Source organism: Danio rerio, chromosome 1 (genome assembly GCF_052040795.2).
Source record: "Danio rerio strain M-AB ecotype USA chromosome 1, GRCz13ab, whole genome shotgun sequence".
Classification (NCBI taxonomy): Eukaryota; Metazoa; Chordata; class Actinopteri; order Cypriniformes; family Danionidae; genus Danio; species Danio rerio.
The window spans coordinates 6,742,876-6,755,561 of NC_141021.1; the positions used below are offsets into that span (position 1 = coordinate 6,742,876).

At 39.1% G+C, this 12,686-nt stretch overlaps 1 protein-coding gene across 4 annotated transcripts in view; it reads right to left on the reverse strand.

Annotated features, from left to right (window-relative positions):
- Positions 1–12,468, reverse strand: part of fn1b (fibronectin 1b) — a 41,124-nt gene extending 28,656 nt beyond the window's left edge. For 3 of the 4 annotated variants that reach the window (XM_087235231.1, XM_087235230.1, XM_087235232.1), the window contains exons 1-11: positions 12,207–12,457; positions 11,912–12,037; positions 10,222–10,359; positions 10,011–10,142; positions 7,713–7,850; positions 7,079–7,240; positions 6,401–6,598; positions 6,064–6,246; positions 5,742–5,918; positions 2,182–2,334; positions 1,385–1,513 (exon numbers count right to left, since the gene is read on the reverse strand). In XM_087235231.1, the coding sequence (XP_087091357.1) occupies positions 1,385–1,513; positions 2,182–2,334; positions 5,742–5,918; positions 6,064–6,246; positions 6,401–6,598; positions 7,079–7,240; positions 7,713–7,850; positions 10,011–10,142; positions 10,222–10,359; positions 11,912–12,037; positions 12,207–12,369 (1,699 nt within the window). In that variant the 5' untranslated portion in view covers positions 12,370–12,457. 4 annotated transcript variants of the gene reach the window in all.
- Between the last annotated feature and the right edge of the window lie 218 nt (positions 12,469–12,686).

The following is a 12,686-nucleotide window of genomic DNA, read 5'->3' on the forward strand; positions in this document are numbered from 1 at the left end:
TAGGCCGAGTCCAGACTGCATGATTTTAGCACCGATTTTGAGAAATCGCAGACAAAAGCCTGAAATCACAGGAAAATCGGTGCTCGTTCATGTAACAATCACACAGTGTGAACTAGGGTGGGGCAATGTTGACCAATTTAGCATCATACGATGTCTAATGTGAAACATCGCGATGGACAATGGCATCATTGTCATAGGCAGGGGTGAATTAATTATTTTTGAATAATTAATTAATTCATAACAAATTAAGTATTTGTAGCCCACCATTTAAACTACCTGACCCACAAGTTCTTTGTAAAAAAAAAAGTTCACAACCAACAGCAACCAACCAACTGTACCTGAGGTTTTCACTAGAATTACTAAATACAAGCGTGAAAGCGAAAGACTGAAGCAATGTACTGATGCTGTGATACGTTACCTGATAGACTCAAAAGACCGAAGAGTCGATAAATAGAGACAAGATGAATGAAATATCATGTTTTAAAACTATAGTGAGATGCGGTCCAGCAGTACATCCTTGATAAACTGTCCGACGTGCACTACTCTCTGGGGTTTTTTGCTCAAAGCACCCGCTGACTGCTGGAGCTCTGACGTGCGCGTATGCTGCACTAAGATGTCTTAGTGTAAACGGGGTCTAAGTGTGTATTTTGCTCGAGCAGGTTGCTGCTGCTGGGGGCGGGGCTGAGGATCGTGATGTCTATCGGCCAACCCTGGTATTCAAAGATGTCATCTGAGAGAATCACCAATGAGTCGCTGACACCCGTCAGATATTTGGCATGCTAAATCATGCTATGTGAAATGTGTTCTGATTGAAAATAACATTGGGGATCACCTACAGCCAATGAGAGAGCAGCATCCACTAGTATGGGTATTTGCAGGCCAGCGGGAGGTTGAGGGTGAAGTTAAAAGCGCTTATTTTCTGTCTATATGGACCCAAGAAATGAAGAAAAAAATTGTGAAAATTAGGAGCACCCATGTCTGTTTTGACATGTCATCTGAGCAATACCACAACCAGGTCGAGAGAAATTGCGAATTCCCTTCCCCAGGTGAGCAAAATCAGTACATTTTCTACCCCACTAAAGGCTTCTTTCTTATCGTGTAGTTAATAGCAAAAGATATAATACATGATCTCATGTTGTTTTCATGTCCCTTCTCACATGTGTTTGGTTGTGAGACGTAGTTTGCGGACAGAGACAAAGTTGTCGGCTATTCTTCCTATTGTAAAGTCATGCAGTGTGAAACCCCGTTGCCGATCCATCTTGCAGTGTAAACACAGCACAGACAAAAAGCTGCCCCAATTAGTCAAGCAGTCTGAAAACGTCTGTGACACGACTACTTTGACAATCCTGCAGTGTGAACTCGGTACTAGAGAGCAATTGCTTACCAATGGCATCACATTTCCAGCGACCACGGCCTTGGCCAAAGCACGTGCAGTTCATCATGTAGCCCTGGTCATGGCGCTTATCAAACGTCTCGTTCACATCATACGTCTGTCCATTCACAACACACTGGTCTGAAATGGGCAAAAATTGTTTGAGCAACTTTACGATGTCAAAAAAGAATAGAAGCATTAGGAGATTCATTCATTCATTTTACTTCGGCTTAGTGCCTTATTTATCAGGGGTCGCCACAGTGGAATGAACCACCAACTATTCCAGCACATATTTTACGCAGCGGATGCCCCTCCAGCCGCAACCCAATACTGGGAAACATTAAGAGAGATGTTGTTATTGTATTATTTTTTAGAAGAGGCAGTAAAATTTCATTCAGTATAACAATAGTTTAAATATCAAAGGAGATCTATTAAATATTACTTACAATCATGGTTTGATATCATATTTAACAAGTTAAAGGGATAGTTCACCCGCCAAAAATACATTACAGTTTACTCCAAGTGGTTCCAAACCTTCATGAGATTCATACCAAAAGAAGATATTTAGAAAAATGGTAGTTACTGGTAGCAATTTGCATTCTTTAGTAGGAAATAAATACTATCAAAACCAATGGATACATTCTTCGAAATATCTTCTTTTGTGTTCAATAAAAGAAAGAAACTCCAACAGGTTTGGAGCAAGTGGATGGTGAGTAAATTGCTTTCACTTTAAGACTCTTTTTGTAAATTATATTTAACACAAACACCAAAAACTCTTTATAGAAAGTGTATTTTATAACATGGATGACCTTTGAGCTGTGTGTGAGAAATGCAGTTCCACTCTCCACGTCCATTTCCCTGGCACGTACAGCGCATCATGTGACCGAGAGTATCATGGCGCTTGTCCCACTCGTCACCGACTCGGTACATGACATCATTAACAGTGCAGACTTCCTCGTGAGCTGTATAAAGATGAAGGAATATCATTTATGATTATAAATATTTAAAACAAGGATGCCAATCTTCAATGCATGTTCTGCTCGTTTCGTTCTCTCTGGAACTAAGCCAAAAACAATGTCAGGTCTGGACGAGAGCCAGGCCTAAAACCCTGACAAGGGCGGACCCTATAGATCCAGTCACAAATCAGCAGCACATTACATGAGCTTAAAAACTCCAGCTTCCTTAATGGCTCTTAAATACAGCTTGAGAGCTCATTTGCAGGTCACGGACCAAGCACATAAATGACCACTTAAGGCCAAAACAGCTATTAATGTCTATAAAACCAGACTTCAGCCGAATGCATTAAAGAGAAACAGTAAATTCAAAAGATAATAACCCACCATTACAGCACCACTGGCAGATTAGGCACATGAATACCATACAAATGTGTTTTGAATGAGATGAAGTGATTGTATATAGGTTAGGGCTGTAATCTTTTAGTTTTTACAGTATAATAACAGTATAATGTCCATTATTAATTGTTTTCTCCATTAACTGTTAAAGGTTCAAGATACCCTCGAGTACTTTTTAAAAAAAATTAACAGATGTGTGTGTGCCGAGTCAGCTAAATTCATCTTCTGGGTTTAAAATCATTATTGGGGCGGGATTAAAATCGGTGACGTAGTGCGAATCTGGTAATGAAGCGATGACACGTCGGTTTCTTATTATTATTCATGGACTGAGTTTTCTTATCCTATGAGAAGACCCTGCTTTTTAATTATTCATGACTGCACTAATGCGATGACAGACTGATATGGACTGACCACAGACCCGCCATGCTGCGAGACAGGGCACGACACGCAGTTTTAAGCCATTCATGAAGGCTTGTATGTGTTTGCTTTCGTGATCCACAGAGTTTGTTGCATGGCTTTCTCCGCGATGCTGTCAGAGCCACCGATGCAGTCAAACTGTTTGTGTGCAGCAGGCATTTTTGTCAGGAGAGCTGTAGGAGAATTGGAGAATGGTGGACTTTAGCCACTTTCACACAGTGACACCATAAATATTCGGAAAATTTCCGGAACGACTTCACTGGTAAATAAAAAAAAAGCGTTGTTCACACAGGCAAAGACGTTCCGGAATTTTTTGGGAAAAGATTATTCACACATCCATTCCAAAATACGGGTAAATTCTGACATCTTTAACCAGAAATGAGCTTTAAACGGCTGCGATTGTATTTGTAATAGGCATCCGGTTTGATAGTTTCACTTTTATTTAAAGCTTTAGCAATCATGCAGCTTATCCTAGAGACATCCAAAGGCAGATACGAACCGCAACTAAATGTTTACACATTTGACTACATTAAAAATTCTGTGGATGGATCAGTATTGCGAACAACTTCCATTAAAACATATGGAGAAACCCTTTTGTATGTCGAGATGTATATAATGTGTGAGTGTGCTGGCGCTTACCGGAGCACTCCTGCACTTCACGTGCCCACTCGTCAAGCAGAGCTTGGAGGTAAACAAAGCAATAATGTCTGGATGCAGCCTTTATGATGCAAGCTGAGATTGCATCACTCAGCAATGCAATCTCAGGCCCCGTTTACACTAATGCGTTTTAGTTTGAAAACGCATGTTTTGCTACGGTTACGCCAACCGTCCACACTACGCCGGAGTTCTCGAGCGCCGAAAACAGAGCATTTTGAAAACGCTGAAGAGGCCGTTTTCATTCTGAAACGCTGCTGCTCTGTCTCAGTGTGGATGAGCAAAAACGGAGACATCTGAAAACGGAGGCGGGGCTGCAGACATTCGCCTCTCTGATTGGGGCTTTTCCTCAATATTAAGTAGCCTAACACACACAGTTCAGTCGTGCATCCTCTCCTTGTAAGTTTAGACTTCGCAAGTTTGATCAAGGCTGTGGTCTCTTCTTCTCAGTTTGATATGGAAAACAGACTATACCGAGGACACGGGTAAATCTTTAAAGGGAACAGTTTACTGTATAACTTCACACACATCACCCTGGCTACGTTGTTTCACTTTCTCAACAATAAAGTGTAAACATGATTGAAGGAACTGCCTATTTTCATTTTAATATTAGCAACTTAGACAGCAGAAATGTTGAGGCGTCGTGCTGCATGAGCGTCATCTTCACTGTGTGGATATTTATAACAAAACGGAGCCGATAACAACTGTCTCCTTTCAATTTCAGTGAAAATACGAAACACAGCCTCTCTTTTGCTGAATATGAGTTTTAATAATCGATAATGGCCATTATAAAAGTATAACATACAATAAGTTTATACATTATAGGAAATAAAGGCAAGCGGTCAGTCAATATACAGAATAGGCTATACGTGGTAACATTAATCATTAACTTATCTTTGCGCTTAGCCAAAACACGTTACCCGAGAACAAGTAATAGATTCCAATGACCAAAGTCAGGGAATATGTTGTTAGATAAAGACAACAAGATAAATGAAATATCCTGTTTAATAAATATAGTGAGATTAGATCCAGCGGGAGATGCTTGATGAGAAGTCCGACTAGCACAGCTCTCATCTGGGTAAATGGGCTGCAGCGCTTGCCCGAGAGTGTCTGTGTGGTCACGTGATGTGCGTTTTCAGCGTTTTGGTGTGGACGGATAGCTGTTCAGAAACGCTGGGTAAAACGCGAGTGTGGACGCGGATCGTTTTCATTCTAAAACGCCGTTTTAAAACTAAAACGCACTAGTGTAAACGGGGCCTCAGACACAATGCACTCAATGCAGTGAGTGACGTCACTGTTACAGGTAGGGGATGGGGTTAGATGAGCTCATTAAAAAGCATTGGATGTAGCTCAGATTGCACTGCACCAGGTCTGCATCCAGACCCCTCTCAAACAAACGGCGGTTTATCAATAGATAATTTTTTACACAGTTGGCATTAGGAGGGAACATAGAAACGTAATCTGATCAACGACTAGCAGCTACAGTAAATGTGTCTGGAAAAGTAGCCAAGGGCTTTTATTTTCATAAACAGCGCGGATGTGAATGTATCTGAATGTTCTCATTGGCTGGGGTAGACGTCTCACATCAGCATGTTCTAGGCAAGAACGCGCTCTTTCTTGCAATCTTCCTTCTATATTCACACAGTGCAGCATTCCGACAAATAACTGGTAATCTTACAATTTCTCTTTCCGGAAAATTGACGGAACTATTTAGATGTCTTTTAGATTTTCTCTGACAGCTCAAATTTAGCCTTGTTTTAGCCAAGATGACTATGTTTAGATGTCTATTAGATATCTTTTAAAGAGCAACAATGCTTGCTGGGTAATCTTAACATTTTAAAACCACATGAGTACTGAATAAATAGTGAGGTAATTTTCATATTTGGGCTAACTTGCTGCTCTAGAGGAACTGCCTAGCAGAAAAGCTGATCTATAATCATGCTTACCAGCCATGGGACAGAAACCGTATTTCTGCTCTCTGTCATAGTCAGCAGTGGTACCGCACCACTTCATACCATCACGACGCCCCTCAGCTGTGCAATCGGTGTAGTTGCGTCCATTATACTTGAAGGGGAATTGGCAGAGAGCACCGTTCGAGTTTCCTCCACGGGTCGTCACAAGCACTGAAAATCAAATCAGTCAAAAAAACAAATGGTGAACACTTGATCCACTAATTTACACCCTATCGAAAAGACCAAGAAATTGATTTATTTTGGTATACCGTTACGATTATTTTCTTGGTCAAAAGAGGCTCTGAGATGCACTTACGATTCTTCTGGGTACAGAATGAGTACAAGCCATCGCTGTCATAATCAGAGGTGGTACTGCACCATAGCTGCCCATCAGATCGACCCTCGGAGATGCAGGAGTAGTGGGTGTTTCCACTAAAAACAAAGGGGAACACACATGGCTGCCCACCAGAGTTACCACCATATACCTGGGACTGTCCGTCTGTGAAAATGTAAAGAGATTAATGACACCACAGTGTTTTAATCATCGAAAATGGAGGGGTTTCATGACCTGCCACCTGCTTAAACGGTAGAGCATAACAATTATTAAATGAAGGTCATGGGTTTGACTCCCAAGGAATAAGTAATAATGTCACCTTGCTCCTCGCAGCTGATTCCTCCTCCAACACAAGTGCACAGCATCTCCTTGGTGCCCTGAGTTCTGATCCAGCTCATGTTATTGTAATAGGACACCCCAGAATCGGTCTTGCAGTTGCCCTCTTCGATAAGTTCATTCAGGACGTTGACTTGGTTCATCACTGGTGTAACTCTGTGAGTCACTGTAGATCCAGTACCTAGTCACAAAGACAACGGACATACATTGTCTGAAGATATGGCAAATAACCCACGTGAGCATGGGGAGAACGTGTAAACTCCACACAGAATTGTCGGCTGGCTTGGTAAGGACTAGAACCAGTAACATTCTTGCTGTGAGGCAATAGTTTGGGCCACTGTGCCACCCATCTAAGAAAAAATGAGGAGTAGGGGTGGAAGGGGGGATTCTTTAAAACGAAGATGACTGTTATATGAAACTTGGAGTATTTATAGTGGCTTAGGAATCGTCTGATTGGAGAATCATAAATTGCAAGCCGCAAGTGATCATAAATGGGATGCTCTCGAAATTAGTTTATTAATAAACTTCCCAAATATAATTTTTTTGTATTGAATTGAGCCAAATAACCAAATAAAAACAGAAGAATTTAAATGAAGTAATGCAATGCCGTTCTAAGTTTTTTCCATCCATTGCTATCTGACAGCTGATTTAATACACTTACCTATGGCAGGAATTACATGGGAAGCAGCATGTCTGTCACACTTCCACTCCCCACGACCATTCCCTGTGCAAAGACACTGCAGAGTGTGTCCACTGGAGTCAATTTTGCTCCAGGTTTCACCAATACGGTATGAGGTTCTGGTGTCTTGGTCATTGCAGCGGTCTGGAGAAGACAAATGAAACGCGTCAAGCATGTAGTCAAGACTTTTTATTAAAGCACTTCACATTCATTCACCCCACCCCAAATTCACTGGTCACACTTGTTTGGGAAACGCTTCCAAACATCACACTTCAGTAGGGTGTCTTTATTTATGACCATAATGAGGTGTTTGCCAACACTTTGAAGGCAGAACAGTTAAAGGAAGCCGAGATCCTGATGGTGTTTGTTAACACACTTGACTTCCTCTCACTCAAGACGTTAACTTCAATAGCCCTGGAAAGTGCATGCTGTAATTTTCCATGTGCATACTCCCATCCAGCCATAGGAAGCTTGCAGCTTTGTTTTAATAAGGGTGTGCTGTGCAAATAGCTACAAAGTCATGAAAGAGGAATGGGAAAATGCAGTGCTTGGGGAAAAAAATCTTCCTTAGCAACAAAGAAGTCACAAATAATGTTGTAAAAAGACATGCACTTACTTCTGGAGGTGCAGGTGATGCGTCCGTTTCCCTCTCCCAAACATGTGCAGTCCACGATCATCCAACCTTGATATGGTTTCTGCCATGTCTGACCAACCACATATGAAGATCCCAGTGAGTCATCATAGCAACGCTCCGCTGTGAAGATACAGCCACTTTAGCATCTTGTTCTTTCCACTTGGGTGTGGTGTGCCAAATTTCCAAAAACAGAGTCACATGCGTGCAGCTTCATGGTTAGTGGGCATAACCAATCTCAACAAATAAACCAACCAACCAACCAAGCAACAAATAGGACTAATTTACCAGGTCAAACCTTAAATACTGTTGAACCTTAATAACTTATTTGCCCCCCAGTGAAATTTGAATGGGGTATATGCCGAAGCATGCTAATAGGAGTTTTAATTTGCCAGTAACCTGGGTTAAGCGCTTCCGGCGAATTGAATGCCAATGCAAAATCCGGTGCGTTTAAGGTCTGTTTTCTTTAAAAATCAGCGATCTCCACTAGCTGAGTGATATCTGATTTGAGGTGGGTCTCAGATTGTACAAGAAGCACTGCATTAAATTACATTTCCTTTATATGAGCATTTATTTTACCCCAGTATATTCAATGGAACTTCTGCGTTAACCTGCCGATTCTGACGGGCGCGTGCGAGTGAACAGCTTTTTGTCTCGCTTTACGCTTGAGCAACTAAATAAATGCTAAAGTTTATTTAACTGAATGTATTTTAATGACATTACAACATCGATGCGGTATATGGAACTGTTTAAAATGGAAAAAAGTTCACAATAACAGGTCACCGGAAGTGTATCAGCAAGGGAACAGCCCTAGCTCGGCATATACCCTATTCTTTTAAAAATATCGAAGTCATGCTTAACAGATCGAGGAAATTTCCACAGAGTTTCGTATAATATTTCTCCTTCTGGAGAAAGTCTTATTTGTTTTATTTTGGCTAGAATAAAAGCACCTTTTAATTTTCTTAAAACCATTTTAAGGTCAATATCATTAACCCCCTTGAGCAGTATTTTTTCAATTCTCTACAGCAGTGTTTCCCAACCCTGTTCCTGAAGGCACACCAACAGTACTCATTTTGTAGGGATGGCTGACATGAAACTGACATTTCGACACAGTATCGAGATCCCGAAGTGCAAGTGTTTCGAAACACTGCACTGAAGCATGATCCCAAACACCCAAGTCATGTGACTAAGGTGATTGGAAAACACACAGGTTACGTGACTAAAGTGATTCAAAGCCTCGGACATTTCAGAAGTGTTTCGAGACCTGGCGAAGCTGTTTGAGTGGCAGGGTCAGAAAAATACCCTCTATCTCATGTAGCCCAGTGGACCACTCATGTGCTGAAAGTTACTGTGCTGCAAATAGCCCAGGTTCAAATACCGACTTCTACAAATATTCTGAAATTATAACTTAATGTATTTTTATAATGTTACTGTTTTATGACCAAAACAAGACATAGTTATTCACAAAGTGTTCATTCGGATGTCAGACCAATGTTCAAAGTAAACATGTTACAAGAACAGAGCATTTAAAAACATCTGCATCTCCCTGGATTCGAACCCATCATCTCTGTATGCTAGTCTGGAGCTCTCTCCCCTCCACTAATTCACTTGAAACTTCAGCTCTACAAAGTGGGGTTTAATACCTCAATTTTTCGCAATTTTCTTTGCTGAAGCTGTACCAGAGCAACACATAAATAATGACCACTAGGTTTTACTGTAGAGTGGGGTTTCAAAATGTTTCGAAGCTTTGACACATTTGCTTCGACTGTTTCAGTGTTTCATGAAGCCTCGCTTTGCCCACCTCTAACATTTTCAACCTCATCCCAATCAAACACACCTGGATCAACTCATCAGAACATAAAAAGACTCTTAATCCTGAAGTTAATGGTTCAAATAAGAGAGACATCCAAAATACCTGTATGTACTGTTGGTGTACCTACAGAACAAAGCAATGTTATCCACTAATGTCTAATTATTAATGTCTAATTACTAATGTCTAATTGTCTAATTATCCTAACATATCTTAACACAATAACCCAGTTAAGCCTTTTAATTACACTTCAGGCCAATTTTAGTATCGAATTATCATCTTGCAAAATAGGTAGAACAATATTATACACTGTCATCAAGGCAAAGACAAAAGAAACTAGTTATTAAAACAAACAAAAAAAAAAAAAATGAAAAAAAATAAATCTCACCATTTAACTAGACACAAATTATTTTTAAGAGAATTCAACATTCACATTAGGCTAAAGGCAAATGTACAGATAAACATTGACTCACCGACAGGTTTACAAGTCCACTCTCCCTTTCCATTGCCAAGGCAAACACATTCAAGCATGTAGTCTCCAGTGTCGTGTGGTCGTGTCCAGGTGTCCCCAATTCTGTATGAATTCCCCCCTTCATGGCAGCGATCTGTACACAGGCAAAAATAGATCAGTTTAGTAATGGGAAAAACCTTCATGTGCTATTAATTTTTTGGTCTTTTACTTACTTGCAATGGTGCAGCTAATTTTGCCCTTGCCTGACCCAATACATGTACAGTCCCATATCATGTTATCCTTTGGTCGCTCGTAGGTCTCTCCGACTCGGTAGGAACGTGCGTTGAATTTGTCATAGCATGACTCCTCAGCTGTAAAAAAAAAAAGAACATTATATTTATAAATGAATTGCCTAAATTTTATAATGCATTTGGATCTTTTTGACCCAGATGAAACATAAAAATATAATAAACAAAATCTTTGAGGTGATACAACTTTTTAAATACTTTAAGACCCTCAAAATACCTTTTTATTTGTAAATTTTACATTTATTATTATTATTATTTTTATTATTAATGTTCTTATTATATTTTTTAAGAGATATAACCAGTTATACATTTTGTGTACTGGTAATTTTTAAGCTATTTGTTTATTTTGTTTGACTACTGTAGTTGTATTGCCTTCATTTGGCAAAAAATAGATAAAAAAGTTAATTTTATGAATGAACATTTAAACTATAAATTAACTGTTTTAACTTTAGAATGCATTTGGATCTTTTTGACACAGATAAGTTGCATAAAATTTTCATTTTAAAAAATTGTCAGGGAATAAAACTTTTTAAATGCTTTAAGACCATCGAAAGACATTATTATTATTATAATTATAAAAAATATATATAATCAAAGTTATACAATTTGTGTACTGGCCATTTTCAATTTATTCATTTATTATGGTTGGATTTTTTTTCTTTATATATAGTAGTACTTTTTTATATCAAAATCTTTCATCAAAGTTGTCCTAAAACTATTAAAGAACATTCATTTTTCACCCACCCTTGCCTTTTTTGATATACTTCAAATGTTGACTATTGTAGTTGCATTGCCTTCATTTGGCTTGTTTTTTTAGCAATCAAAAAGTCATCATTTAACTATGAATTCTCATAATTCTTACATTGTTCTTATACATTACATAAATGATAAAATATTTGAGCCAAAATTGCAGCTTAAAATTCTGGTGTGGTTTATTTTTTCTACATGCAATAATTTTATAAAAAAGCTGTTCAGATACAATATAAATGGTTTTAGTTAACGAGTATTAATTATAATTTTTTATAAGATAAGAATGTTGAAATGCGAAAATAATATGCAAAGCTTAAATATGTTTTTTTTATTTTTTGTTCTGAAAAATATACAAATGAAACAAAGGAGAATTTAAAAAATGAAATAAATGAACGTTTATTTTATACAATATGAACATTCAAAGGATTGTGAATATGCTATACTAGAGTACAAAATTTGACGTATAATGTAGCTTTATAATTTAACAAAGTACTATAATAGCAAGTTCATTAATAAACTGCAAAAAAATAAAAATAAATTACATTTATGAAAGAATTTAGCACAGCATAAAAGATTATTAACCAGGTAAAGCTATGTACATCCTTCAATTACACCAAATGTAACTTGTTTAAAGCCAAATGGTTTACATGGATATTGACATAAGACATTTTGTCATGTACAAAAAATTATATATGTTATAACCAAAGGCTTTATATTGCTGACAGAATTTGACCAGATAACTTTTTAATGACTATATAGGTACTTAATACGCATAGCAGGAAAGCATTTATTAAACGTTGTCATAATGAATACAATCTCAAAATAATAATAAACGAGCACGAATTATAAACGCATAAGCGCTCACCTGCAGGTTTGGATCTACACTTGACCCCTGAAGCTCCCTCACAAGTGCACTTGAGAGTGCTGTCCATGTAGGGCCGCTCCCACTCATCGTTCATCCTGTAAACACGACCGTTGTCATTACAGCCACCTGAAGGGACGTAAAAAAACGACATTAAATACTAAAACAATAATTATATGACACTATATCTCACTTAAACCGCGAACTGTCCTCTTGTGCTCACATAAAGACATTCAATTTCAGATGTGCTATGAAATGTTTGTATTTTTTCTGCATATAAAAAAGTCGATGAACTTACTTTCGTGGATGGCTAAACTCCTGGCCTCTTCGTAAACTGTGTCCAGGTGGATTTGCTGCTGCTGGGCTTGTCTTTTACTTTTCCCTGCGGATTGTGGCATGCAGTGGACAGATCCGCCGATGCACAGCAGCAGCAGGAGTCTCTTTACTGACTCACGGGTCATTTTCACCCGCGTTATGGAGAGCAGCTTCTGGCTTTGACTGTATTTCGGCTGCTTCCCCTGACTGTACAGTACTGCAGCTCCGCCGTCCAGCTGATGTGGGACGAGTGCTCTTTTAAAGGGGGGTTTTTATCCAGGAGAGAGAGAGAGAGAGAGAGAGAGAGAGAGAGAGAGAGAGAGAGAGAGAGAGAGAGAGAGAGAGTGTGTGTGTGTGTGTGTTTGGGGGCTTGATGAGGTTCTCTCACCCTCTCCCGTCTCTGCGTCACTGTCGGGAAATCTGGCAAAACTCAAGCATCTCCTGCGCAGTCATGAACCCGCAG